Source organism: Neodiprion pinetum, chromosome 2 (assembly GCF_021155775.2).
Source record: "Neodiprion pinetum isolate iyNeoPine1 chromosome 2, iyNeoPine1.2, whole genome shotgun sequence".
NCBI lineage: Eukaryota > Metazoa > Arthropoda > Insecta > Hymenoptera > Diprionidae > Neodiprion > Neodiprion pinetum.
In genome coordinates, this window is record NC_060233.1 from 29,050,325 (window position 1) to 29,075,706 (window position 25,382).

A 25,382-nucleotide genomic window follows, 5' to 3' on the forward strand; every position below is an offset into this window, starting at 1 on the left:
TGGGTAAAAGGTGAAGTTGAGGTAGAGCGAAAGTATCAAAATTTAATGCGAGGCGAGGTGGTTCGAGGCCCGTGCTTGTTTCTCTCCGTTTCAAAGCAATTTGCTATTCATAAGAGTCGTATGCAAAGCCAACGGCGGCACCAACGACGACGCCCTGCGAGGCGCTGCCAGCGCTTGCAAGCTTTCGGCCGAGTAAGTCGAGGGTTTATTAGCTGCTGCTGGAGCTTTCAGGCGTTGCGTTGCAACGTTGACCCGAAGCCGCAGCTCGATTACGCCTCACTTCACCGGACTGTAAATGAAGGTTCGGTGTGCACGCGTCATTTCACCCACCCACCCCAAAGTATAAGCGAGGGAGAAGAAGCTCGAGCGGAATACAAGTCGAAGAGTCAAAGAGTTTCGTATCTACCTATTTTTTTATCGATTAAGAAAACTTTATGTCGCCGACTTTGATAGCGATATTTATTTTCATTGCAGTTTTACGGGCAAGCTTCTAAAAGATAGCTATGTTACGCAACCGCGGTAATACGTCCCAGTTAAAAGTAATAATAGTAAAAAGAATATATATATATATGTATATCAAATTAGATAGGTAATATAATTGCGATGGTTCGATTATGCTGTATAAGACATTTGTTCACCATCGGGTAAAGTTAAGCGCCCTGCAAAAATTGTCTGCGTTACCATTTTTGCATAACAAAAATCATCTAAACTCCTGTACACTTGGGGGGGGGGGGATGTAAAAAGCTACGTTCATCTGCAAATTAAAATCAATCACGCGGTAATCTCGAAGGTTTTATAATACGCATAGTTTTAATCCCGCGTGAAGAATAATTGTCTCCGTATACAGTATTATAACGAAAAGTTCTAAATTTTCTTTTTTCTTCTACCTCTTCCGCTGTGACGCTCTATTTTTCATCATCCCCTTCTTTTCTGTTTCTTCCATAGCTGCACGGTAAGGGGGCGGCGAGAAACGGCGTAAATAACGGACGATTCGCGTGCCAAGGAATTCGGGGGATTCCTGCTGGGGATTCGAAGGGTAGAATTTTATCGGATTTCGCATTTCGATATATGGAATTTCGATCCGTTTACGACTGGCGGCGGGGGGGGGAGGAGGGAGAGAAGAGATCGCGAGAGGGAGACAAAGAGAAAGAGAAATAATATAACAGGGATAAAGAAAAAAGAATAGGAAGAGGATGTAAAAGAATAAGATGGAAAATAAAAGTGGAAAAAATTCTCTTTGAACGTGAAATAGAAGTTTTGGAAATTCTAAACCGTGGCGCGTAAAAGTTGAGGGTGGAATGGCGAACGATTCGATAAGGCAACACCTGCGGACCGAACGAGTTTTCTACTCGGTGACACACGCGTCATTTCGTACGAGAAATTCATTTTTCAAAACTCGTTGAGCTATCGTCGTGCACGTACCTGCAACTATATTATTCTTTGCACGTATCGTTAAAATAACATGCTATTATACGTAATTTTGTTTGAGCAGGTGAAGATTCGACAATTGTTGATCGGAGTGGAAACGATAACTCAAACAATACATTATCAAATCCGATCGCGAAGTTTTATCGTCACTTCGGCAATTCTCGTTATAAAAAATAATCCCGTCGAAAGTAAATTCATCAATTCGTCAATTATCTGCTTCGAATGAGTTACAGTCAAAAAAAAAATACGTATTTGCGGTAATTGGTTCGACTCACCGTTCCGAAAAAACTTGCAAAGGTCTTTTCGTTTTTGACGATCATTGCATACGTCGTTAAAACTACGTTAAACAAACAACTTTGGATTATAAATAAAGCAGAAAAACTACTTCACCTACTACGGGTTCAAACAGAAAATATCTAACACACTTTTCACGATTGCTTCGAGAAAACTCGTATAATATTATATATAATATAGTACATACTACACGCACGTATGTACATAGAATCTCTAACTCTGGTGACGAAGTCGCGTCGTCTTTTGACTCTGGAATTACTCAAGTGGCACGAACGACATATTGGAAGAAAATCGTGCCGGAATATGTTATAAGGTGAGGTAAAAATTTCGTCACTGCGTGTCAATGTCAAAATCGAATACATCTCTGTTTGAAGATAGACCCCTTATACTCATAAAATATATACGTATATTAGGGTGGTTCTTATTTTGGTCACGTCGGAATTTCTTCGCACTCCCCCTCAGAAAGTAATCAACATATAAGAGAAAAAAATCTGGCTAAATCCCCGATTTTTTCGGACAATACTCTAAAACGCCACGCTGAGCAACGAAATTTCGCTAATAACGTGATAAATGTTAGATTTAAGAAAATTTTACAACCGATCATTTTTGTAGAGCATTCAATTTACTACAAATCAGCTAAAGGAAATGTTTTTATGATAAATGGTTTTGAAGCGATAAACAGTTTTCTTTGAAAAAAAATTTCAATTCCATGCATTTTTCCATGCAAAAATTCTACTCCCTGGCGACACGTGTTAGAGTTACGGGAAAAATTCAAGGATTTAGCCAGATTTTTGTCGATATATTTTGATTACATTCGGGGGGGAGGTGAGCGCGACGAAATTCTGACATGACCATAATAAGAACCACTCTAATATATGTATATATCGAAATTTTTGCACTCTTCTATAATAATATGACGCACAAATTTCCATTATATAATATCTTATCACCTCAATCCTTTTCCCCCCCGAAATTGACCTTTTTTCACCGTATATACAATTACAACGATATTAATGGCAGATGATAAAATTTGACGTTATCACTGTCAAACGTATTTAAATATCTGAACGATAATAACCAAAAAAGAGAATGTAAAGTTTTTATCGCATTGCATATCGACCGCAAGTATATGAATCTTAAAAAAGATTCCCTTTAAATTAAGCGACTCGCGTGAGAAAAATCATTACTTCGCGCTTTCAGGGATGTCCGAAATTTATTAAACCATGACAAACGCAACGTACTCTTAATTCGAAAAGCCAACTCCGTATAAACGTCGTTCTAAAATTGTGGAATAATCAATATTTCCGCTTACGTTTCCGTCGCGTTAACGTTACTTCAGCCTCATCATCGACTCGCCTCTAAGTTTCAACAAGCGGAATACGCGTACGTTGCATGAAAATTTGGCAGGAATCTTCCGCGTCGAGATCTTGATCCCAATCACTGCACGCTACGAAGTTGCAAACTGTAACTATTCCGTTCTGTACAACGTGTAGGTGTAACAGACACGATACGTGCGTACCTAAAGCAGTATGTAATACATAACAGAGCTGGCTAAACACAGGCGGTATGCGACTAGCCGAACGGATTTCGGGAAGGGAAAAAGGAGACGAGGAAAAATCGGGCATCCTCTTACCCATATAAATACGATGAACAAGAGGCGACGTGGGGCAGCGAGGAAAAGTTAGGGAGCCAATTTGGCAGGAAAAAAACATCCAGTCAAACTATACGAGGCATAAAATCACCGGGAAGGAAATCGCGCCCCGTGCCGTACATTTCCGGAATATTTTAGCCTGTGCAGCTACACGAATCCTACACATTTACAGGTATTGTTATTGCTATTATTATTATTATTGTTGTTGTTGTTGTTGTTGTTGTTGTTGTTGTTGTTAGAATTATTATCACGACAAACAAATGTTTGCAACGTTACCGTTCGTTCATTGCCTGTTTAACAGCGATTGGTACAACGTATGTACTTGTATACGTGTGTCAATTGTGTACGTATGCAACTAAGATAAAGTATACGAGAAAATGAGACAAATTCGACGTTTAAAAGTCACTCTCTCAAGTGTGCGTTGAATCTCGTACCTAATATAAAACAACGTATGCATACTCGTGCAGTCGTGCAAGTGTTTGCATGGCACGAGTGTGCATTTATACGTATGTGCATTTAGTGAAACATGAATATGTACGTTATACAGTGATGATAATTGGCAGAGTAGCGTGCGCGATTACAAAATTTCACTAACGAAATGTTGTTTCTGAGACAAATACATGTGCATGTGCCTCCGTTCGACTGATGTAAATTTATATCGTTACGTAATCAAATGGCACGCGTGTGTGTGTGTGTGTGTTACAATCAAGAATGCGGACGTGCCGTAGCGTAATAAAAACGTAGCGGCAAATCCGAGTCTTATACATATATTGTATAGGTATTATTACACGAGAGCAAAGAAGAGAATGGCGAAAAAATAAGAGATAATAATTATAGCCCAAGGATCTGATGAATTCTATACAACATCATTACTTTACACCTGTATATTACATTTTTCATCGATGAAACATTAATTCAAGGCGTTTAGAATCGTACAAGAATGAAACAAAAAAAAAACACGTAAATTAGACACGAAATATTCAAACTCCTATTATTATCGTTATCTGTCCAAAGATAAAAAAAAAAAAAAAAAAAAAGAAGCTATCCATAGCTTGTAATAATCGTTAAAAAAAAACCATGTCTTCTCTGAAAGTATAGAATGCAAAGAATCGCCCGATCTAGCGAATGGCAGACATCGGGTTTGCCGAACCGTTTCCACGCCCATAACCTTCAACAACTTATCCGCGGATCAGGGTTAGTGGGCTACATCTAGTTGTTTTGTTTTTTGTTTTGATTATTACGTACCGTCGAAAAGTCTATCAGCCGCACAAGAAAACAACTTGCACGTGTACGGTGAGTACGTTGAAAGAAATTTTTACCGTATATCGGATCCCGAATTAATTTCGAGCTTTCCAGAGTTTGTTAAATAATATAACTAATACCAATAGTAATTACATATATATATTCTCTAAACGGTGAACCAGATATTGCGCTAATAATATGTATATTATCAATCAGGGTCCTTGCTGCGCGAATAAAAATTTCACTTTTTTATGTATCTGTGAATAACAGAGAGAAATGTAAAATAATCAGGTCACGTCCGTGTCTTTTTCGTTGAAGAACATCGCAATTGGCAATATTATGCTTGAAATTAAAATTAACACGTTTTTCTGACACATGCTTGGAAAGTTGGATTTCCGAATCCTGTGAAGCGTGCGTAAATTTCGCAATCTTACGCACTCGGACTTCCTTTGCGCATTCGTATTTTTCGACGTAGTAATTTTATGCACGAATTTTACGCATGGCTAGTGACGTCATTGGGCCGACAATGGGTTCAACCTGAAGTTTACGCAGTTGGGTTTGGTTTCGTGAAGCCGGGTCTCTGTGCCTCTGGATTGTCCCTGATCTACCGCTATTGAATTATTACGTTACATTCGTTTTCTTCTGAAATCAAACTTTTCTTCACAAGTGCTAGAAAAAATATCGTGCATGAAAAGTGGGGCTTCACGTAGCAGTTTAACGGGGACAAAAGAAACCAATTTCATCCCAGTGTTGTAAAGATAAGTTCGCGATCGCTTCACTGGAATATCACTTTCGTCCCTAGGGAAAATAAATTGACCACTCGCATCCCGCAAAGCTCCACCACTTTTCATTCGCTTGTTACAAAAACTATACTGCGTGATTCGAGCCAAAAGTTAATCGCGACTCGTACGATTGCCGCAAGCTTCGCACTAGTTGAAAATCGCCCACTTTCCGCACTAGTAACACTTAAATTACTGTTACAGTGTATATGTACAGATTATACGCGGTACGTTAGCATACCGAAAGATATTTTTACTTGTCAGAACGCACTTTTTTACCTAGTTTAACCTTTTACCATAACCGACGATTCGTTATGAACAGAATAGAATAAAAAAGACAAAAACTACGAAAATCAGACGACGCTGAAGTTGGTAACGTTAAGGTAACGAAATATCAGGGAATAAATCGTGACCGCCCAATTTGACAATGATGTTTGTTTTTTTATTCAAACTACAAGCACGTTTCGTTTATCACGGCTTACCAGGTTTCAGGCGGTGGTAAAGTTGCGAAGTAACGATTTTTTCCCAAACATATGCAACGTTGCACTAACGTCGCTAACTTCACCCTCGTAAAGATAAAACGAGTTTCATTTTTTACATGTCGCGGTGTATATCTGCTCAAACTTCCGTTAAATTGACAACAACAAAATTATGACCCGAAGGCTTTCTCTCCCTGGTAAACATCATGTGACAAAATTTTTCACGCAATCATTTCCGCAGGCAAATGTATTTCGTACATCGTACATCGTATATAAGTGTACAATGCACCGCACGTACGTATATAACGCAATACGCTTGGCAAAGTTAAATTAAATTTGAAACAAGGGACAATTCGCGGGCGATAAGTTAAATTGCGACTATAATATTATTATTGACTTACGCTAACGTCGAGTCGTCCCTCCGTCATAGCTGTTGCTGGGTTTGCCGCAGGTCGTGACTCCAATTCGCAAATCCGGTACCCAGTTCCCAATCAGAGATCGTCCCAACTTCTCTTTGCATGCAATTTCAATCCATCAATCCCACTGCGCAGTGTCCTTGCACTTTCTGTTTGCACGAAATTGGGGATCAGGAAAGTACGACGAATAGAAACGGACGAAGAAATGCTATTTCGATGTATACAACATTTGCCGATTAGCGATTGAACGAAATCCTAGGTCGACTGTGAAAACAAAAAGCTCGTACGAGTCTAACGTACGTCTTAGATGCGCGGTAATATCGGAGTCGTTATTATCGACGGAGAAGACAAATGAACGCGCGCGTTCAATCGAGTTTTCGCGCTGTTACTTTTTCTTCCTTCAGATTATCTCTTCTTCCTCGTACATCGCGAGTACGCCCGTATTTGTACGTGTCTTTCTTTCCCCGATTCGATTTCTTGTACTATACGTACTGAACGACGATGCGTCACTTTTTGTCGTTTGCACTCTCGACCGCAAGACGACGGTGGTGAAACCGACAGATCGACGACGATGATTTATACCAATCCATTCGCCTCGAGTTCGATGTTACGACGTCAAAAGGGCAGAATAAACTGAACGGAGAAAAAAAAAAAAAAAAAAAAAACACCTCGCCGTCAATCCACCGACACGATTTCATAATATTCACCTACGCTCGCGGCTCTTTTCGGGTAAAAACAAAAGCCGGTGTGACGCCCACGGAAATCTTAAGAGGGTTCACTGGTCAATGTCGACGTTGATGTATATATCGCTAAATATCAAAGTGTACGTATCACAAAAGCGTAAAAGGCTTTAACGGCCCCATTTTATACGCTATATTCAACATAAACAATCCAACACATTTTCACTTGACGCAGAAATAAAGAAATGGCACGAATTCTATGAATTTACTATTGCCATTTCGTTGAATCCGTGCCATTTCTCTATTTCTGTATCTATTGAAAATGTGTTGGGAGTGTTTTTGTTCAGATTTACGTATAGATTGGGACTGTTGGACCCTTTTTCGCGTTTCAGATGCGTAAACTTCGATACGTTGTGATATATACGACAACGTCGAAATTGACCAGCGAACCCTCTACAATCCCATTTCGCAATGAAGAAAAATAGGAACAGGAATAAGAAATAACCATTATTTTCCAATCGGTAGTAATACTTAGAAAAGTGTACAAGTAAACACCGATCTTCATTGAATATTTTTTATTTCTGTTCCTTTTGTTTTTTTAATCGTACGATGGGTTTGACACACTCGATAATAAAAACGAACTAATCGCGTTAACAATGAGAGAAAGTAGTTCGGTTTAGGTTAGGTTAGGTTAGGTTACGTCGAGTCAGGTTAGGTATCACTGATTCGCTCTCGTGAAAAAAAAAAGGAAAGAAAAAAGAGGAGCGAGAAGTTGAGAGCAAAACGGCAAAAAAATAAAAACGAAAACAACCAACCAACAAAGTCACAAACGGATAATAACAAATCGATATTTGACGCACTGCATTTATCGCACATACATTATTATGCATACATATACCATTAGAACGAAAAACGAAAGCAAACTAACCCGAGTCAATCTAACGATCGTAAACAGTCGGTGATAAACAAACGACGACACACGGAGAAAGTTTGAAAAGTTCGCGCCCGCACGTGACGAACAAACGACAGGCGGCGGTGCAAAGAAGACGCGGCTAAATTCACGTGTGTCGCGCGACTGCCGTCGGAGGACTGAAGCCACTGGGCGCAACTCAGCTGGCTGTCAAGCGCGGGCCGCGAACCTCTCTCTCCCTCCCTCCCGCGCTCCCTCTCTCACTCTCTCTCTCTCTCTCTCTCTCTCTCTCTCTCTCTCTCTCTCTCTCTCTCTCTCTCTCTCGCCGATGCACCGACGGCGCGAGACTCGCGCGGCCAGCGTCGGGCGAAGAAGGGACGGAGGGGGGAGATATGCTCGAGGAGTTCGGGAGTTAGTTCTCGGGGTGGTGATCTTTGGAGAGGATGAAACGGCGCCGGGGGTGAAAACGAAGGTGCGAGGGGCCCCGCCGTCCGTCGTGGAACGGTAATACCTGTTGAATGCCCGCACCTTCTCCTCTCCGCTCCTCCCTCTCTCGCTCTCTCTCTCTCTCTCTCTCTCTCTCTCTGTCTCTCCCTCTCTACGCTCATCTCATCTCACGCAAGAACCGCCGCCCGCGCCTTAACTTATCCAGGAGTCTCCTTCGGCGTGACAGCAAACGCGTCCTTCTACACCCGCTTCACCTACTATGCATTTTCAGCCTTTACTTATTCACCTTCCGGTCAAACGGAAAGCTCGTTCTCGATGGACATATTCTTATTACCATACCGTTTTACCGGGGACGCGACCTTTTCGAATTTCGCTAATACGTTGCCGGCATACGGGTCCTTTGAACGCGGGTCAAACCGAAAGTTCTAGAGATTTTTTGGTTTTTTCCGTGGAAAAGTGTTCGGTGAGGTCTAAGTATTGATGATATTGTTTTTTTTTTTTTTTTTCATTCGAGTCGGATACCGAGCTATTCTAATTTACGCCCCAAGTTTTTGAACGTTGAGTCGTCTTTTTATGAAAATTCTTTTCCCGACGGAGAGTTGATTACTTTTTGGAAGGTCGATTAATCTAGGACAGGGAAAATCATCGGAAAACTGGCATCGATCAGCATTTATTAAGCGCTTCCGGTCTCTTATAGTTTCAGTATGTTAACAATATTATAAGACTGGTTACACAGGATACATGTGGGAAATAACCATCGATAAATAAATCAGAATTACCTATTGCCGATTCGATAAATTATTTCTCTGCGAAATGTGGAAAAAATATTCAATGGTAAAAATTATTTTTCACAAACACGCGAACAATATTTTCTCTCATTCTCGCGGTGTTTTTTAATATACCGCCGTTTCACGTACAATACAATGATGATATAATTTAGATACTTTAAAGTCGCTCTCTGTTATCCGAAAATCGCGTTACACAATATTCTGCGCAAATATCGGTAGGCCCTGTTTAACCCCAGCTTACGTGTATTCCAGATATTCAAGCCTCGTGATCGTAAACGTGGAAATTAAATTTTCATTCCGTCGTCGAAATCATTAACCGCCAGGGCGTTACGGTAAGGCTTCGAGAGAGTTCAAGGGGCATTTTGTGAGGCTTAATAAAGTCGGCATACTTCAGAACCGATTTCAACCTCTTTCGTGGCTCTTTCAAACGTAACTCCATAAATTATGCGTTGAAACGTTGCTGCAGGTTCGTTCTGTCTATCTCTCTCTCTCTCTCTCTCTCTCTCTCTCTCTCTCTCTCACTCTCTCTCTCTCTCTTTTATACGTTATTTTTATTTTTATTAGAATGTATTCATGAAGAACTATATTGACAAAAGCGTAATCAAGATGAATTATACTTATTACAATAATTAGAACATATTTATCAGTATGTAAGTATCTGGAAAGAATTTAAACTCAAACTTATTCCATATATTGTAATCTCATCTTATTCATATCTTGCCAAAGGCTTGCCAAGGCATAATAAATAATCATATATTTCTCTCTCTCTCTCTCTCTCTCTCTGTTTCTCTCAAATCAAACCCGTTCCTCTCGGTCAGAGGCTTCGAGCTTGCTATTTTATACGCGAATCCTACCGCCTTTTGTATAATGAGCCGGATTTTATTCCGCGATATAACGAGATTGATATTCCTGCGGAAATTGAGCGCGGAAGGCACCGCGAATGAATGAGAAAAATTGGAGAGGCTGACCGCGTTACGACGTTTTCTCGATTCGCTTGATTTCTTATTTTCCGAATCCTTACGTGCACCTGCCGTCACAAACCAGTAATGAGGGAGAAAATAACCGAGGAAAAATAAATTTAAAGGCTCAGATCGAAGCAGTGATTGCTTAGAAAATACGTGCGCGGAGTGCAGAGAGGGCGCGGGGTGAATGTCTGTAACCTGACACACGGACACATGTGTGTAGGTGTAAAGCCGATCGCGAGGGAAACCAGCTTCGGGTTTCCCGGCAGACATAAGCCGCGTGTCGCAGTAACTGCACGTGACTACCGACCCTTTTATCCCTGGTCCAGAAGGCAGGAAGCCTTTGACAGGACGAGAGGAAACACGGAATTTCAAATCACGTGTTGCACGCCGTTTCGTGCGAAGTGCCCGAAACACTCTTAATTTACCCACCGATTGTACTTCCGGGAAAATCGATCCCGCTTATGCGACATGTTGTCATCTAGATGTTTTTTGCGTACATTAACGACAGTCGAATCTGGACGATACGAAGGATAACTGTTTCTCATGTGATTATATCTATAGATATCTAATTCTGATTTCCTTTACGTAACTAATGATTGAGAAAATAGTTTTGATTATTATATAAAGTTTGTTTTTGTAGAAACCAGAATGATATTTCGGATTTCAAGAAAAATCACCTATTTTCTCAAACATTTATGGTAAATAACAATTGAACAAACATTCAGTTCTGCATTTAAATCACTTTTATAATACAAAGATTGTAATTATCAATAAAATACAGATGTAAAAGAATTGATGAACAAAGTTTAAAAGTTAATATTTTTCGTACTTCTATTTTCGTACGGATTTTTTTCGAATCAAACCCCTAACGTAATCTCCCATCGTGCTTTCGCTATACCGCCTCTGATAACGTTAATAACGATAAAATCCGTCACATCTTGACGCAAAACGTTTTCCTTTTTCTTCCGAATAGGCACCCATATTAGCTATCAACCAAAAATTAGAAGATTTATTTATCAACGTAAAAAAGACGAAGACAAACTTTATAAGTAATAAATAAAGCTTTTGGTTATTCTTCAATGTATAGAATCAAAATTTATCTATTCGGATAGAAACTCGAAAATTTTCTTTCCGCTGACCTACATATATCATATTATATAAATTAGTATAATCCTATTTATCATACACTGAGATAAATTTTTATTTCCGGTTACCGCTGAGTCCTTAACTATTTTCATTTTTTACCACGATCGAAAAATATAGTTCCAGGTACAAAATGAGAATTAGTTTTGTACCTGTTACCAAAAGTCTGGTATCCGTTACTATTCTTTCTCATTACGATCGCTGTTGCTATATTTTCTTGCAACTGTTGCGAAAATTTGATACTTGTGCAACGATAAATTGACGTCAAAGCCTTATTTAACTAAAAGAGTAGAGTAAACCTCAGAAACTGATTTTGCGTTGCAATTACCAAAAAAAGATCGACGATAGCGCAAAATGGTTACGTGTATCTCGTTTTTCGTAACCCCAACAATATTCAAACAGTTTTTTTTCAACGACACCTGAATTACTCAATTATTTCTACTCACCATAAGAAATGAAATTTTTCTCAGTGCAATGTAGAATTCAAACTGAAAATTCGTGCTGACCGGTGACAGTCGAAAAGATAACAAGAATAAAAACGTGTGAGTAAAAAAATAAGTGATATTTCCTTATCGTATAACATATATGTGTATGTATAAGATAAAGTACGACGTGAATTTATCAAAAAATATTGTACCTATTATAAATTTGTCTAGAAAACGCGCAAAACTTTCAACGCGTAAGCCGGCAATCGCGCGAATCGAAGCATTTCATCCGAGCGAAAGGTACACGTCGGTTTTGTGTGCGGGGTTATAAAGGTGTAGGCGGCAGGAAAGGACGTGTCGGGGGCAGCTTTTCTCAATTAGTCGTGTCGGCGGTATGATTCAAGATATCAAAAGCTTTGGCCTCGCGCGCTGGGCGACGGATGAGGAAAATAGCCCGGGGCTGCAGACTGTATCAAAGGGAATCCGCTAGGTGGAATTCCCGGCTCTGCCCTCTACGGAGTGCTAAATCATTCCTCTCGCCTCCCGCTCTCTCTCTCATCCGTGCCCAACTTTCTACCCTGTTTTTCGTTTTGTACCTTCTTCGGTTTTTTCTCCTCTCCTCGCGCCTTCTCCTTTTTTTTTTCCTTTTTTTTTTAATTATCTCCCGCGGCATTGCTTGCGAAGCTAACGACGCTTCTTACGCTTTCCGTCGTTTCTCTGCGTCGTCGTCCGTAGTCGAGGCCATTCTTAATTATGTTCATTGAAGGAGGCGCCCGCGTGTGGATTTAAAAAAAAATGTATATATTAGCCAAGATATTTCGAAAAAATTTCCGGCAAATGTCGCGAATTTAATAACTTAAAGTATTCTAACCACCCATTTCATATCGATTTTTGTACGTTTAGAGAAATTTGAAAACATATTTCTTTGCGGTTTTGTGCTAGTTCTGATAGCAAACTAACAGGTTTTCAATACTCGAGAGTAATTATGGCGATTTTTGTTGTTAGAGGCAAATTGATTGAAAAAAAATCGTGAAAATTGAAGTAATAATTCATTTCCGATAAAGTTACCTCTCTAGTCATGAAAAGTGCAGCAAATTTCTTCATATCAGAAATAGAAAAAAAATGCAAACGCGAAATCTCCCGCTGCGAAGTTCGATGTAAATTTCCAGTACGAAGGGTATCCATGATTTTGTACACGTGTTTGCATTTCACAGTATCATATACATATTATTGCTATACTTATGTATACATATTCACGTATCCCCGACCTGCAAGTATGTTTGCGCGTGTTCTACGGTAAATTTCTATTAGGTGCAAGGCAAACTTCAGTTCAAGTTTAAGAAGAGCTTTGTCAGTTGTTTTAAAACTTATTTTGTACGTACGTATATTGTTAGTGTACAATATACGAAGGTATATTTTATCGTGCTTGTATAGGTGATCAATAATTAAGCTTGTTTTCAAAAATTATGCGCAATTTTGATGACGTAACTTCGAGGAACACGCTGCCGGAAACTTTGTAACGAGCCTGTCAATTAAATAATTGATGTCGTCGTTAAGAGGCCGATCACGCGTACAAAAATAATTAAGGATAAAAGATTGAAAAATATAAGAAAAGTATATACGAAGAGCTAAAGAGCTAAAAGTTATAACAGAACCGAAATTTAAACAAAACACCTTTTGCTAAAATTCAATTTTATTATTATTACGATTAAATTTTTTTCTTTTCCATCACAAACAAAAGAATGAAAAATGGAGTCGGGTACGCAAGTAAAGGACCATTCCGTACATACGTTATTGGTATATATAGGTATTAAGGTAAATGTAGCGTTTCCCTTTGCCGAGGTTGGAAAGGAAGAAAGAAAGAAAGAAAGAAAGAAAGAACGAATCGAGGGAACCGGACGACGTAATGGGAAATCGTTTAAAGGAAATTGGAACTTATGGCGAATTGTCGGAGCTTTTCATCGCAATAGGATGCAGTCGTTGGCTCGCGCGAAAACCTTTCAGCGTTACCGAGTCCCGTCGCCATCTTCGACTTTGCTTTACCATGCCAATTTACCAAAAGATCTTCCGAGTTGCCCTCCTCCCCTCTCATTTCGTTTCGCTATATTTACATTACGAACTAATCAGAACGCTTATTACCCTCGTTCGTAATTCATTCCTTCAACATTTTACGGTCTTGTCAAGCTCGAACCTTGTAAAAATAACGAAAAAAGAAAAAAAAAAGAAAAAGTTATGTAACTCGGCGATTTTACAACACGTCACTCACTCTGATGGGTAATTAATAATTCTACAGCTTGTTTTTTTCATATTTTCAAGCTACCCGATGCAGAGCGGCTCAATATTCTTCGTTTTTATTTTTTTAATCAAAGCACCGGGCGATTTCAGGGCTGATAATTGCCCTCGGGATATCGAAGCCTCGCCGTTAGTCAAAATGTGAGCGGATATGAAGTTTGTTCAAATAATACTCAAGGCATGGACAAACACCAAGCAAATTTGTGGGAATCATTTGAATATTATCGGCTGATTCGTAGCAGTAGCGAATTATTATTACCATACATACTTTGGAAAACGAGGAAAGAATTTTCGCCTGTAGTTTTTATGTAATATACGGAACGGAGATCTAATTTTACAAAACGCGAGATAACGAGTCTCGATTAGTTCCGCCTCGCGTGAAGCTGAAAATAAAACCGCGGGTCGGGGATAAAAATTTTTTACGAAAAGAAAACATGGCGATGGAACAACGCGCGATGAAACGAATTATCAAATATACACGAAGTAGTTCAGGTTCCGGTAAAACGTTGAACCGTTTCCCATGCAGACGGAAATAATTAATTGTAGACCCTCCCGTATATAATACGAGTGCAATTTAGCAACAATTGTCATACCTAGAGCTGCAGCGGCGTTCGGTGCGCGGTTCGCTGCACTTCGCAATCGCTGACAAGAGATTTAATTAAAGGTGATCCTCCTCCCCCACGGCGATGGATGAATTAATTAAGCATTGTTTGTTCACCCGCAGCGATTGCCCGCCGCTGCGGAACTTGAACCTTTTTGCATAATCCAGCTTCATCGTAATTGTATTAATTGATCATTGTCTTCGATTCGTTTTCATTCCTTCGTCGATTTGCGTCTGTAATAATGCCTCGCGTTTTTTTTGGGACGGGGCTGAAGGTCGGAATTTGAAATTTTGCGAAAGTGCTTCAGTCTAAATTATTTTATGGCGAAACTTGAAGTAAAGTATTAAATTTTTACGAAAGAACAGAGTTTCGAACGGACTAAAGTTCCGACGCGGCGAAATTCCGGAAAATAAAGTTTCGATAGAGTAATATTCGGACAATTAATGTATACTCAGATAGCGAGTGGGTGTGAAAAATCAGAAAAAACTTGGAACGTAATTTCGAACGTGAATATATCGAAAATCCAAAATGCAGAAATATCGAAGTGATGAAATTTCGTCAAGCCGGAAATTCGCAGAGCTGGAAATATTTGATCATTCGGAATTTCGATGCTCCAGATTTCTAAATTTTCTCATCTTGGCACTTTCGGAACTTTGACTTGTCGGAGTTAGGTTAAGTTAGGTTAAGTTTCGTTAGGTTAAGTTTCGCCACCAACATATTCAGAATTTGGCGTTTTCGAAAGCTTTCAATTTCGGAACTTCAATCCCACCCCGCTTTTCTTATATCTCTGGTGAAAATGTGTTAGCCGTATTGTATTTATAAAATCTTTCAACAAATTTGGAAAACATCAATCATGCAATAACATATCGTTAATTATAGATGAAAGATTTGATACGGATACGTCAAAAAGGAAATAAGATTATGGATAAGAATTCGCGTCATGATCTGCATTCAATGTAGATACACACCTAAACAAGTTGAACGAAATAATTTTTCAAACATTCGACAGCGATCCCATTTATATTAAAAAAAAAAAATCACGTGAATTTTATTTACGGTAAAATAAACCTGTAATTGAAAAGAAGAATTAAAAAAGGATGTAAAAAAAAGAAACGAATGAAATCAGTTTTTTTTTTTTTTTTTTCTTTTGCCGCATAGTTATTTCTCGCTTGAATTCGTTTGAAAATGATGCCACTCACGGCACATTTCAATTCTCCTCTTCAATTCACTCCGCGTGAACAAACAAGCGCTCGTTTATACAATTGTAATAAATTTATCCCTGCAACAGAAGAAGGGCTCACGTTTCGATTGCGTACAAATACGTGTTCGAGTTTGATCGAAGAGAGGTGCAAAAAAAAAAAGAAAAAGGGAAAGCGGTTTTTCCGATGTTTACAGAATCTCGAACCACGCTGCGACGCGTGCGTTTGACGAATACATATTATTCGTCAGCCGTGTTTCGGAGTAAATAAATGTGCCGAATTATCGAGTTCAATCAGAGCGGAACGGTGCGCGTGACGGCTAATCAGCCAGCAAAACGTTCCACGGTGGTCAAGCTTTACTCTCGCCGATGCGAAACGCACGCTGCGTGAACTCGGAAAGATAATAACAAACACGAACGCCGTGAGCGATGTTTTAAAACGGGTTAAGCACGTCTGCACGCCTGCACGCCTGCACGCGTTTCTCATAATAGCCGCGAAACGTGTGAAAATTAAATCGGTAACAAAAACGCTCAACTCTCGTTTTACATAGAAATGTTAGTTTTTACTTACTTTACTGCAGAGTTTAACGTCTAATTTATATACGCGAATTCGGAAATGATTTACAAATATTCGGCAGTGGTGGAGGAGACTCGGTACAAAGTCGTAAAAAAATCAACGACTCCGATGACTCGTCGAATTTTTAAATGACGGTGCAACTACGAGAAGAATCTGTCCGCTGCGATGACTTTCCGAGATTTGGAGAATTGTTTCGCTGCAATTTCTTAAAATTCCTGCATATCGGGTCTCGTAAAAAATTACGTTGTACTTACGGATTATAACCTACGATGATTATGATTAGGGGTAGGTAAAATTTACTTGAAAAATGACTCGTTTCAATTCCCGGCATGCTTTCTAACTACACTGAGAAGAATTACATATGTTACAGTAACTAGAAAAATTCAGTAAAACAGGTATCGTTAAAAAAAACTGTATGAATATTGTTTGAATTGGGAAAAACGAGGTACGCCTAACCATTTTGCGCTATCGTCGATCCTTTTTTGGTTATTGCAACGCAAAATCAGTTTCCGAGGTTTGCTCTACTTTTTTAGTTAAACGAGGCTTTAACGTCAATTTATTCTTGCACGAGCATTAAATTTTCGCAACAGTCGCAAGAAAATATAGCAACAGTGATCGTAACGAGAAAGAATAGTAACGGATACTAGAAAACTAATTTTCATTTTCTACCTATAGAACTATATTTTTCGTTCGTGGTAAAAAATGAAAATAGTTAAGGACCGAGCGGTAACCGGAAATAAAAATTTCTCTCAGTGTAGGCCATAAAAGCCGGCCGTCCGGAAAGAACTGATTTCGGCTTTGGATGGAATTCCGAATAAGAAGTGAGCTGTACCGTCGGTTTGGGTACGTCGAGTAGCCATGCGGCATTTTATAGAGTGGTTATTTTCCCGCACGTGTTGATATGTATGATATTGTATAATACACACGACACAGAGGCGCCAGAGTGCGCGATGAATGGCTAAACGAGCTTACAGGCTGGAGATTAGCCACAGTCATGGCTCGGTTATAACAAAGCTGATTACGCAGTTACATGTGAAACCGTCAGAGAGTCCGTCCTTCCTCTGCAGACCCGCTGAAAACATGCCGGTTGGAAAAAATTGTGTATTACACAGAGAGGAAAAAAAAATTTCCCCAGTTACGAAATCACGCGGTAATTGTGACACATGTATTGCCGAAGTATCGTTAATCCGGTTGATTCGCCGCGTCCAGTTCATTTAAACGCAGACACTCGCCTAATCTCTCAATGCCAAATTCATCACGTATACTTGTTTAATAATTTAATCCCTAAAGCGGCCAATTCGTCGGGACGGCGTTGAAATCCCGAGTGTGAAAAGACGCGAAGGTGAAAAATTCAAAATTTGAAGAAATAAAATTTTGACGAAACATCAAAGTTTTGGATGGCCCAAAACTCGACGCTCAGAGTTCCGAAAGGGCAAGAATGAAAAAATTTTAAGATCGGAAAAATCGAAATTCCGAATGATCCAAGATTCTCAGTTCTGCGGATTCCTGGTTTGATAAAATTTCACCAGTTTAATCTTTCTTTGTCTTATTTTCGATATTCTTACGTTCGGAATTCCGTCCGTTCTGATTTTTCTGATTTTTCACAACCACTCGTAATTCAGTAAGCTTCGCTGTGTGAGAGCATTCTAATTTTCGAAATTTTACTATATCGAAACTTTGTTTTTCGGAACTTTGCTCCATCGTAAAGTAAATTTTCGGATTCTTGCATCTCGGAACTTTGAGCCGTCGGCTTTCCGACCATTCTAAACTTCGTCGTTTCTTCAAAGTTTGATTTCCTTACTTCAAGTTTCGCCAGGAAATAATGCGGAACTTCAATCGACTTACACAAGATGTAAAAATTAAACTCGTATAAAACAAAAAAACAAACAAACAATAATTAAACCTCTAGTTTCTCTCACTACAGCTTCCATTTCCATAACCAGTCATGCACAGTGTATTATAACTTGCCGTCGGAGCAACGTCGAGATAAAAGATCTCGACTCGCGCGCTTTTTCTCCTCGCCCCTCGTTCGAAAGCTCAGGAATCTTGAGGGTTGCTCGCGGATTCGCCGGGGGTGTACGAATCGCCGAAGCGAAGGGTTGCAAGACGTACGCGTGGAAAGACAAGGCATTGTTGTACGTACGTCGGCTCGTCCCGACCTCTCGATCTCCTCTCGCCCACGTCGAGTCGCCTTCCCGATATCCGCGACCCTATTTCGTATTCCGCAGGGCGTAGGACAAAGCTCTTAAATCGCAAATACCCAGGCAACACGCGCCTCGACGCTAATCCCCATCCTCATACATAGAACATGCGGACCCCTCCTTATCAGCGACATTTCCCAATCCTCCCACCGCTCCTTCCTTCCATCTTGGAAGGCTCCTTACCTTGGCAACCTACCTACCTATTCGTTCATACCTGCTACACCCTCGTGCACTGAGAAAAATTTCATTTGTTACAATAACTAGAAAAATTGAGTAAAACAGGTATCGTTAAAAGAAACTGTATAAATATTGTTGGGATTACGAGAAACGAAGCACGCTTAACAATTTTGCGCTATCGTCGATCCTTTTTTGGTAATTGCAACGTAAAATCAGTTTCTGAGATTTACTCTACTTTTTTAGTTGAATAAGGCTTTAACGTCAATTTATTGTTGCACAAACGACAGTTACAAGAAAATATAGCAACAGTGATCGTAACGAGAAAGAATAGCAACGGATACTAGACTTTCCGGTAACAGCTAGAAAACTAATTTTCACTTTCTACCTATAACTATATTGTTCGATTGTGGTAAAATATGAAAATAGTCAAGGACTGAGCTGTAACCGGAAATAAAAATTTCTCTTAGTGTACACTCCTCGTTCCGGCCTCTCGTCTCGCGGACAACGTATCATCACCCAAAGATTTCACCCTCTTGCCGGATACATCCGGTAAGTTATAATACGCCTACATTCCTGCGGAAACGGAATAATTTTAAACTTCTCTCTCGCTCTTTTTAGTTTTTCTTTTTCTTCTTCTATACTGTTATCATTTTTTAACATCACGACAAATATCTTCCTCGATTTCCGTTCTTCGTCTGCTTCTTATTTTCCTTCGATTTACGTAAATAAGAAGAAATCATAATAAACGAAAAATGCGACGCGAGAAAATAAATAAATAAATATTGCACCCTCGAGCAAAGGTTTGCACTGTTCGAGGTTTCGATCGATACGTAAGTAATGGAATTTTTCATCAGTCTTATATTCGTGCAAATTTATTTATATCAATTCGTTTTTCGTTCTCATTACTGTCGTCATTATTATTATTATTATCATCGCTATCGTTATTTCGCACGCGTTTCGCGTGTACAAATTTTTTTTCCCCCGAAATCTAACGAACGCATCATCCGCGTGGATGTATTACAATTGTATCGAAAAATTTAAAAACCAGAGCCAATCTCTCGGTCAGAGAGTTCGAAATTCGTTAGGCGAACGGGAATAAATTTGAAGAGAAATGACAACTTGTATATATCGGTATAACGTTACGTCGACGGCGTGACGGGTACGTATAACGGACACGTGCAGACGACGTATTTATGCAGGCTCTGAACCATGAATATATTGCGACAAGTAAACGGGGCGGCAACGAAGGCGGAGGGGGAAAAAAAAGGTAATCTTCAACGTTGGAGGGGGGAAAAATAAATGATAGGATACATCGCGGTTCGTTTATTCCAAAGCTACGCTGATTGGTAGAATTATTTGTAATTGCATAAGAGAATATTAAATCCACATTACGTCGGGGAAGGAATATTTCTGTAAATATACATTATACGTATATACACGTCTGTGCAACAACGGCAGCCTCAAAGAAAGTGAAAGATGTATATCCGTCGGTACGAAAATTGAATGCGGAGCTTTTGTTGGTGCAGTTATTCAAAACAGGTAGAGGAAAGTTTACGATACCGTTTGGGGTAAATATTTTTCCGCTCCGTTAAGCTTGAAAAGCTGGCTAACAGAATGAAGAAGAGTGTAGGTATACCGCAGAGCTTCGTCTAAGGCGGCGGAGCGGACCGCTCGAGCTTTTCCCGATATACATAAGCTGCAGGTATAATACAATTGGAAAAGAGAACCAGATCCTGGTTTCGCGTTGTCGACTAGCCGGCGGTTCGAAATAAGGATTGAGGGGGGGGGGGGGGGGGGGGGGTGTAAAGGTGAGGCGGAAAGGGTGGTGAGGAGTGGTGGAAAAAATCGATGGAGAACGAGGAGGATAAGAGACAGAGAGAGAGAGAGAGAAGTGGCGAGAAGACGGAGGAAGGAGAGAGGAGAGTGGAGGTATTTCCGCGTCTTATAAAAAGCTCAAAAAGCTCGCTTTGAAACGGCCATTACGGGACAGCGATGGGTAACGTTCGTCCTTCGCGCGATAATGGGCGCGAAGAAGTAGAAAAAAAAAAAAAAGTGGTGGAGGAGGAAAAAGAGAGGCGGAAAACCACCTTTTCAGCCTCCGCGAATCGGCTTATCTTTGGCCGTTCGCGAAACGGAAAGAGGTTCGAGAAAGCTCGAAAGATTAAAATAGGTGTAACGAAACCGACGCGACGGCGACGATCCGACCGCAAGCTCGACACACTTGAGGCATACCCGCGAATAAGTTCGATTAATTAAGCCCGGAATTTATACCGTCCTGCTCTCAACGGATTCCTTAGCAAGCAATTGCCGTTCGGTAAGCATCTGGACGGAATAATTTCACTCGGCAATTCTAATTCGAGACCAGATACGAGCAGCCTTGTCATCCTTGGAATTTAGGGGGGAGCTTGAAAAATGATAATTACTGTAACGAACACGAATATTAATAACAGCGAATACTGCGAGAGCATCGTTATTTTGTCTAGGTTTTGTTGTTTTCTTTTCAACTTCCCGTTTCTCTGTTTTCAATGAGAAAAAGAAGTTATCGTAATCACCCCGCAAATGGGAAGTTGAGTTTTCCACTAGATCTCGACGTTTCATGGTCAGAGAATCACACTCTCCGATAATTTTCGGACGAACGTCTCTGTGACGTATGCGATCAATTTTTTATTGTGATTTTCATCTGAATTGACGCGGCTTTGCCAAACTTAGAACCGATTAGACTTTGGCTTTGATCGGTTCAGTATGTTTTCAATAATTTAAAGAACAGAATTCCAAGGAGTCAAGTGAGCACGATGATATCTTGAGAATGGATGAATGGTATTAAACGAAAATTGGTATAATCAGGTTTTTTGGGTCACTGATCACGAATCTAAGGTCAGATTTGCCAAAGTTAAATTTTGCGTATTGAATAAGCTAAAGAAAAAAAAAAAAAACTAAGAACATTTTTATATTGCTGAAAATTAGTACTCGCCGATTTTATGGATCGCTGATCACGAATCTGAAGTCAGATCGCGAAATCGAAAATGGCGATCCAATAAGGTGGATCAGAATCTAAAAATATTCCGATTTTGGTAGAGATTGGTAAGCGGAGGTTTTTTGGGTAACCGATAACGAAGCCAAGGTCAGATTTCCAAAATTTGTAACGCTAGGTCAATTACTTATAGTTGTTAAAAATGAACAAAATTCGTCATGTTTTCTTGTAATATCATTCCTTGTTTTCTCTATAAACTTGAAACCTGCAGTGTGATAACGGGTAGTTCGAGGGCTGGCTCATGGCCAGTCCAAACCCGCTTTTTATCTCACAGCTTCATATCCCTGCCCAACTACATTGCAACGAATTTAACTCGAAACGGGCAAATTCGTACACAGCATACCGCGAGAGTTTTCCTGCATTAAACTGACCGTTTCACAGAAGAAAACTTCCGGTACACGTACAACGCGTACGTGACCGACTCGAATTCGACCCAATAAAATTGCCAATTTCGTTCTACGCGATATTTTTCGCACCGCTTCCCCTCAAATTCAATTCTCAATATCAATGCTTCGAATTCTGCAGACTGACAACAAGTGATTCCAAAAACCTTGTAGGGGTAAATTCTTGATAATATTTTTCTAAATTACGATGCAGCTAATATCTTCAAGTATATCCTCGACGCTGAATTCCCAAGGGTTGAAAGGTTCGCGTGAATTTGATTTGCATTGGCGCGAAGAAAAGGCGCGCGGGATTTCATACGAGGAGATTTTGCAGTATTAGGTACGCAGAGGGTTCAAGTTGAAGATTTTCACTTTCTTTATTTGCGATTCGTTTCTCTCTTCCGGTTCGCGCGAGTTACACGGCCAAGCTCGGATGTTACAGGCTCGCGTGCAAGAGAAGTTTGCCGACTTGGCGCTGGAAGCTCGAGTCGCCTGCATGGCAGGATGAAAATCTACGAGGTCCTGGAAACTTGGCAGGGAGGCGGGGGAGTCTCACAACTGCAGTTCGCTTGTCCGAACGACTTCGGTCTCGATGGCAATACTTCCGATGCGGTTGTCGTTCGGAGCTTAAATCAGGAGCTTGAAATTTTCTTCACGATTGTATATTTTTCCCGCCTCCCACCTTCGGAGAAAAACATGCGAAAAAGCTTCTTCTCATCTTTCTATTAAATCCAGACTAAGAGAAATGTTTATGTCGGGTTACCGCTCAGTCCCTAACTATTTTCATTTATTACCACAATCGAAAAATATAGTTCTAGGTAGAAAATGAAAATTAGTTTTCTAGTATCCGTTATTCATGGATGAAAAGAATGCAGAGACAGAATAATTGAGATCGAGATATGAATTGATTTCTGATAATTGGCGTTATCGGAAAAATTGTCTCTTCAACACAGGAGAACAACTAAGAATCGTAATTTTTTACCAAAATAGTTCAGTAATGAATAATGGCACGACGTTTTGATAACGTTTTATGAATATATTTATCATACGCAACCTGTAATGATTTCATACGTGTCTTTTTGGCCAATTCAAGATCTTTAAAAGATAAATTTAAGTTCCGGTGATTCGTACGATAGAACAATCCGTTTACAAACGAAACGAGCTATGCAATTGGCAGATTATTGACAGATTATAATTAAAATTGGCAGATATGATCTACAGTTGATTTTTTTTTTTTTTTTGTTAAAAAAATAACCCAGGTCTTTCCTTATAAATACATTGTTTTTTTTTCATTTCGGTTTTTTTTTCCAAATTACTTTTAAGATTTCGATCCTCTTCCGATATTCGTAATTCTCCGTTCCGTACATCGTTTCGACATTATCGCATAGCTGATACCTATACTTTTAATTACGACCATAAAAGTAGACGTAATGTTTTCACGGCATCTTTATCAGGGATAAAAAATGAGATGTATGAAAAATTAAAGGGTATCTCGGAGCATCCCCTGGTCCAATTGGATCGGAGATTTTCTTTGAACGCGGCTGAATCAGAGGATGATTCGTCCGTAAATTCGACGATCATCGGAGAACTTGCCCGAGGGTAGGGAAATCGGGGGTGAGTATTCGATTCGACCCGCCGCACGGAGAGAACAAACAAATAAGGCGAATCGCAGCGGTTCCGAGTGTCTAGGTTCGGTTATTCGAGACCGAGTTAGGCGTTTCGATGCTGCGGCGTTTCATGTACGAAACCGCACGCTTTGCATGTGATTCCCCGAGGCTCGAGAACTGCAATTTGCGGTCGACGGGAACACATCGAGGACTCCGAGGGTCGCTTTCGCCCCTCGACCAGCTGCGGCGGGTCTTCCTTCCTCGGTGAGCATGACTCTATCAACGCGGCTTGCGATCAGCTGCACGATCTCCGAGCCCTCTTGAATTCCGGAAATTTTAGACGAACGCGTTGCCGTAATTGAAACCATTTGTTGTCGTTGTTTTCTTTTTTTTTTGTATTTTGTTTTTTACTTATTACTTATTTATTTCCATTTCTTTTCAAAACTTCGTCGTAACGATCAGGATTTGAGCCTGGCAACGAAATTTCAGGGTTAATGTACATCCGACCAAACATTATTTTCACACGACTGCGACGTTTAGTCGATTTTACGGTGCGAGAAAAGTAGATGTTTTGGTTACGTCTGAGATAATGTTCTGCGCCGCAATTCCATGGATTCTGTTGCGGTGGCGAAATCAGATCTACACAGCGAAATCACTTCGCAAGGATTGAAAAACGATTTTTTGGTTACCGTAACTGAAGAAATTATAGTTTTATTGCAATTTGTGATACAGGAATTAAGTGCCACGTCAAACAATGACGAAGAAACGTGCCAATGTGAATCGACTGGATGATTCAATCCCATTGAACCACGAACGAGTTAGTTCTACTGATTTACTAGACAGACGCCCGAAGCCTCTCGTAACAACTCCTCGTCTTACTTCTTTCGAGAGACAGGATTTTCGACGCGTTACGGAGAGTATTTTGCCACTTGAACAAAAATTTTGTGGATTTACGATGCGACGTGTTATTTGATAGCGGTAATCGGTTAGTAGCTCTCATGACTTCGTAAATTTTACCGACCTTTATCCGTCGAATAGATTCGGTGAACCGTACGAAGCGATTTAGTTTAATTTACCATAGGGTATTTAATATTTTGACGATACCACGCAAAAAAGTATTATTTGATCAAATTGACAAAATTAAAATCGAGATTTAAAATGTGATAGAGTAAAGTCTGAGCAAATTCGAATAACCCAAACTCACAATCAGATATCAACTTATACTTGAGTGAAGGTTTTATAATGACGACCTTCTAATTTATCAAATTCTGGTGTCTCTTATCCGATTCTTAGTAGACTTTGTCAGCTCATTTTAATCCCTGGACCTGGAACCCGACAAATTCTCTGAAAAAAAGGTTCAAGAAATCTTACATTATTATAATTTAGTTGCAGCGCGTAAATGTAATTGTCGCCGATCTCTAAAATTCTCTGCGGTGATCAAGACGAGCTGAAATATATTACAATTGGATAAAACACACCAGAGTTTAATGATTTTGAACGTCCTCATTATAAAACCTCTTCTCAAACGGTCGATATCGTGGCCTAGATGTTATTCAAATTTTCTAACTTTTGCTCCAACCTGTGGGTCCCATTTATCCTTAAACATCATCAAAATTCAAATTGAAAAAATTGCGGTCATTTTCTGGGACGTTGAACACCGTATGAAT

At 39.8% G+C, this 25,382-nt stretch overlaps 1 protein-coding gene across 9 annotated transcripts in view; it reads right to left on the reverse strand.

The window, feature by feature from the left end:
- LOC124211297 (dipeptidyl peptidase 4 omega) overlaps nucleotides 1-25,382 on the reverse strand; it is a 213,395-nt gene that overhangs the window by 166,253 nt on the left and 21,760 nt on the right. The window contains exons 1-2 of one of the 9 annotated variants that reach the window (XM_046610214.1): nucleotides 7,898-8,043; nucleotides 6,275-6,438 (exon numbers count right to left, since the gene is read on the reverse strand). The exons of 3 other annotated variants lie outside the window; for them this stretch is intronic. In XM_046610214.1, coding sequence (XP_046466170.1) covers nucleotides 6,275-6,301 — 27 coding nt within the window. In that variant the 5' untranslated portion in view covers nucleotides 6,302-6,438; nucleotides 7,898-8,043. Of the gene's footprint in view, nucleotides 1-6,274; nucleotides 6,923-7,784; nucleotides 8,044-25,382 lie in introns of those variants that run through there. 5 more of the 9 variants (XM_046610215.1, XM_046610212.2, XM_046610213.2 and 2 more) reach the window with 5 other exon arrangements.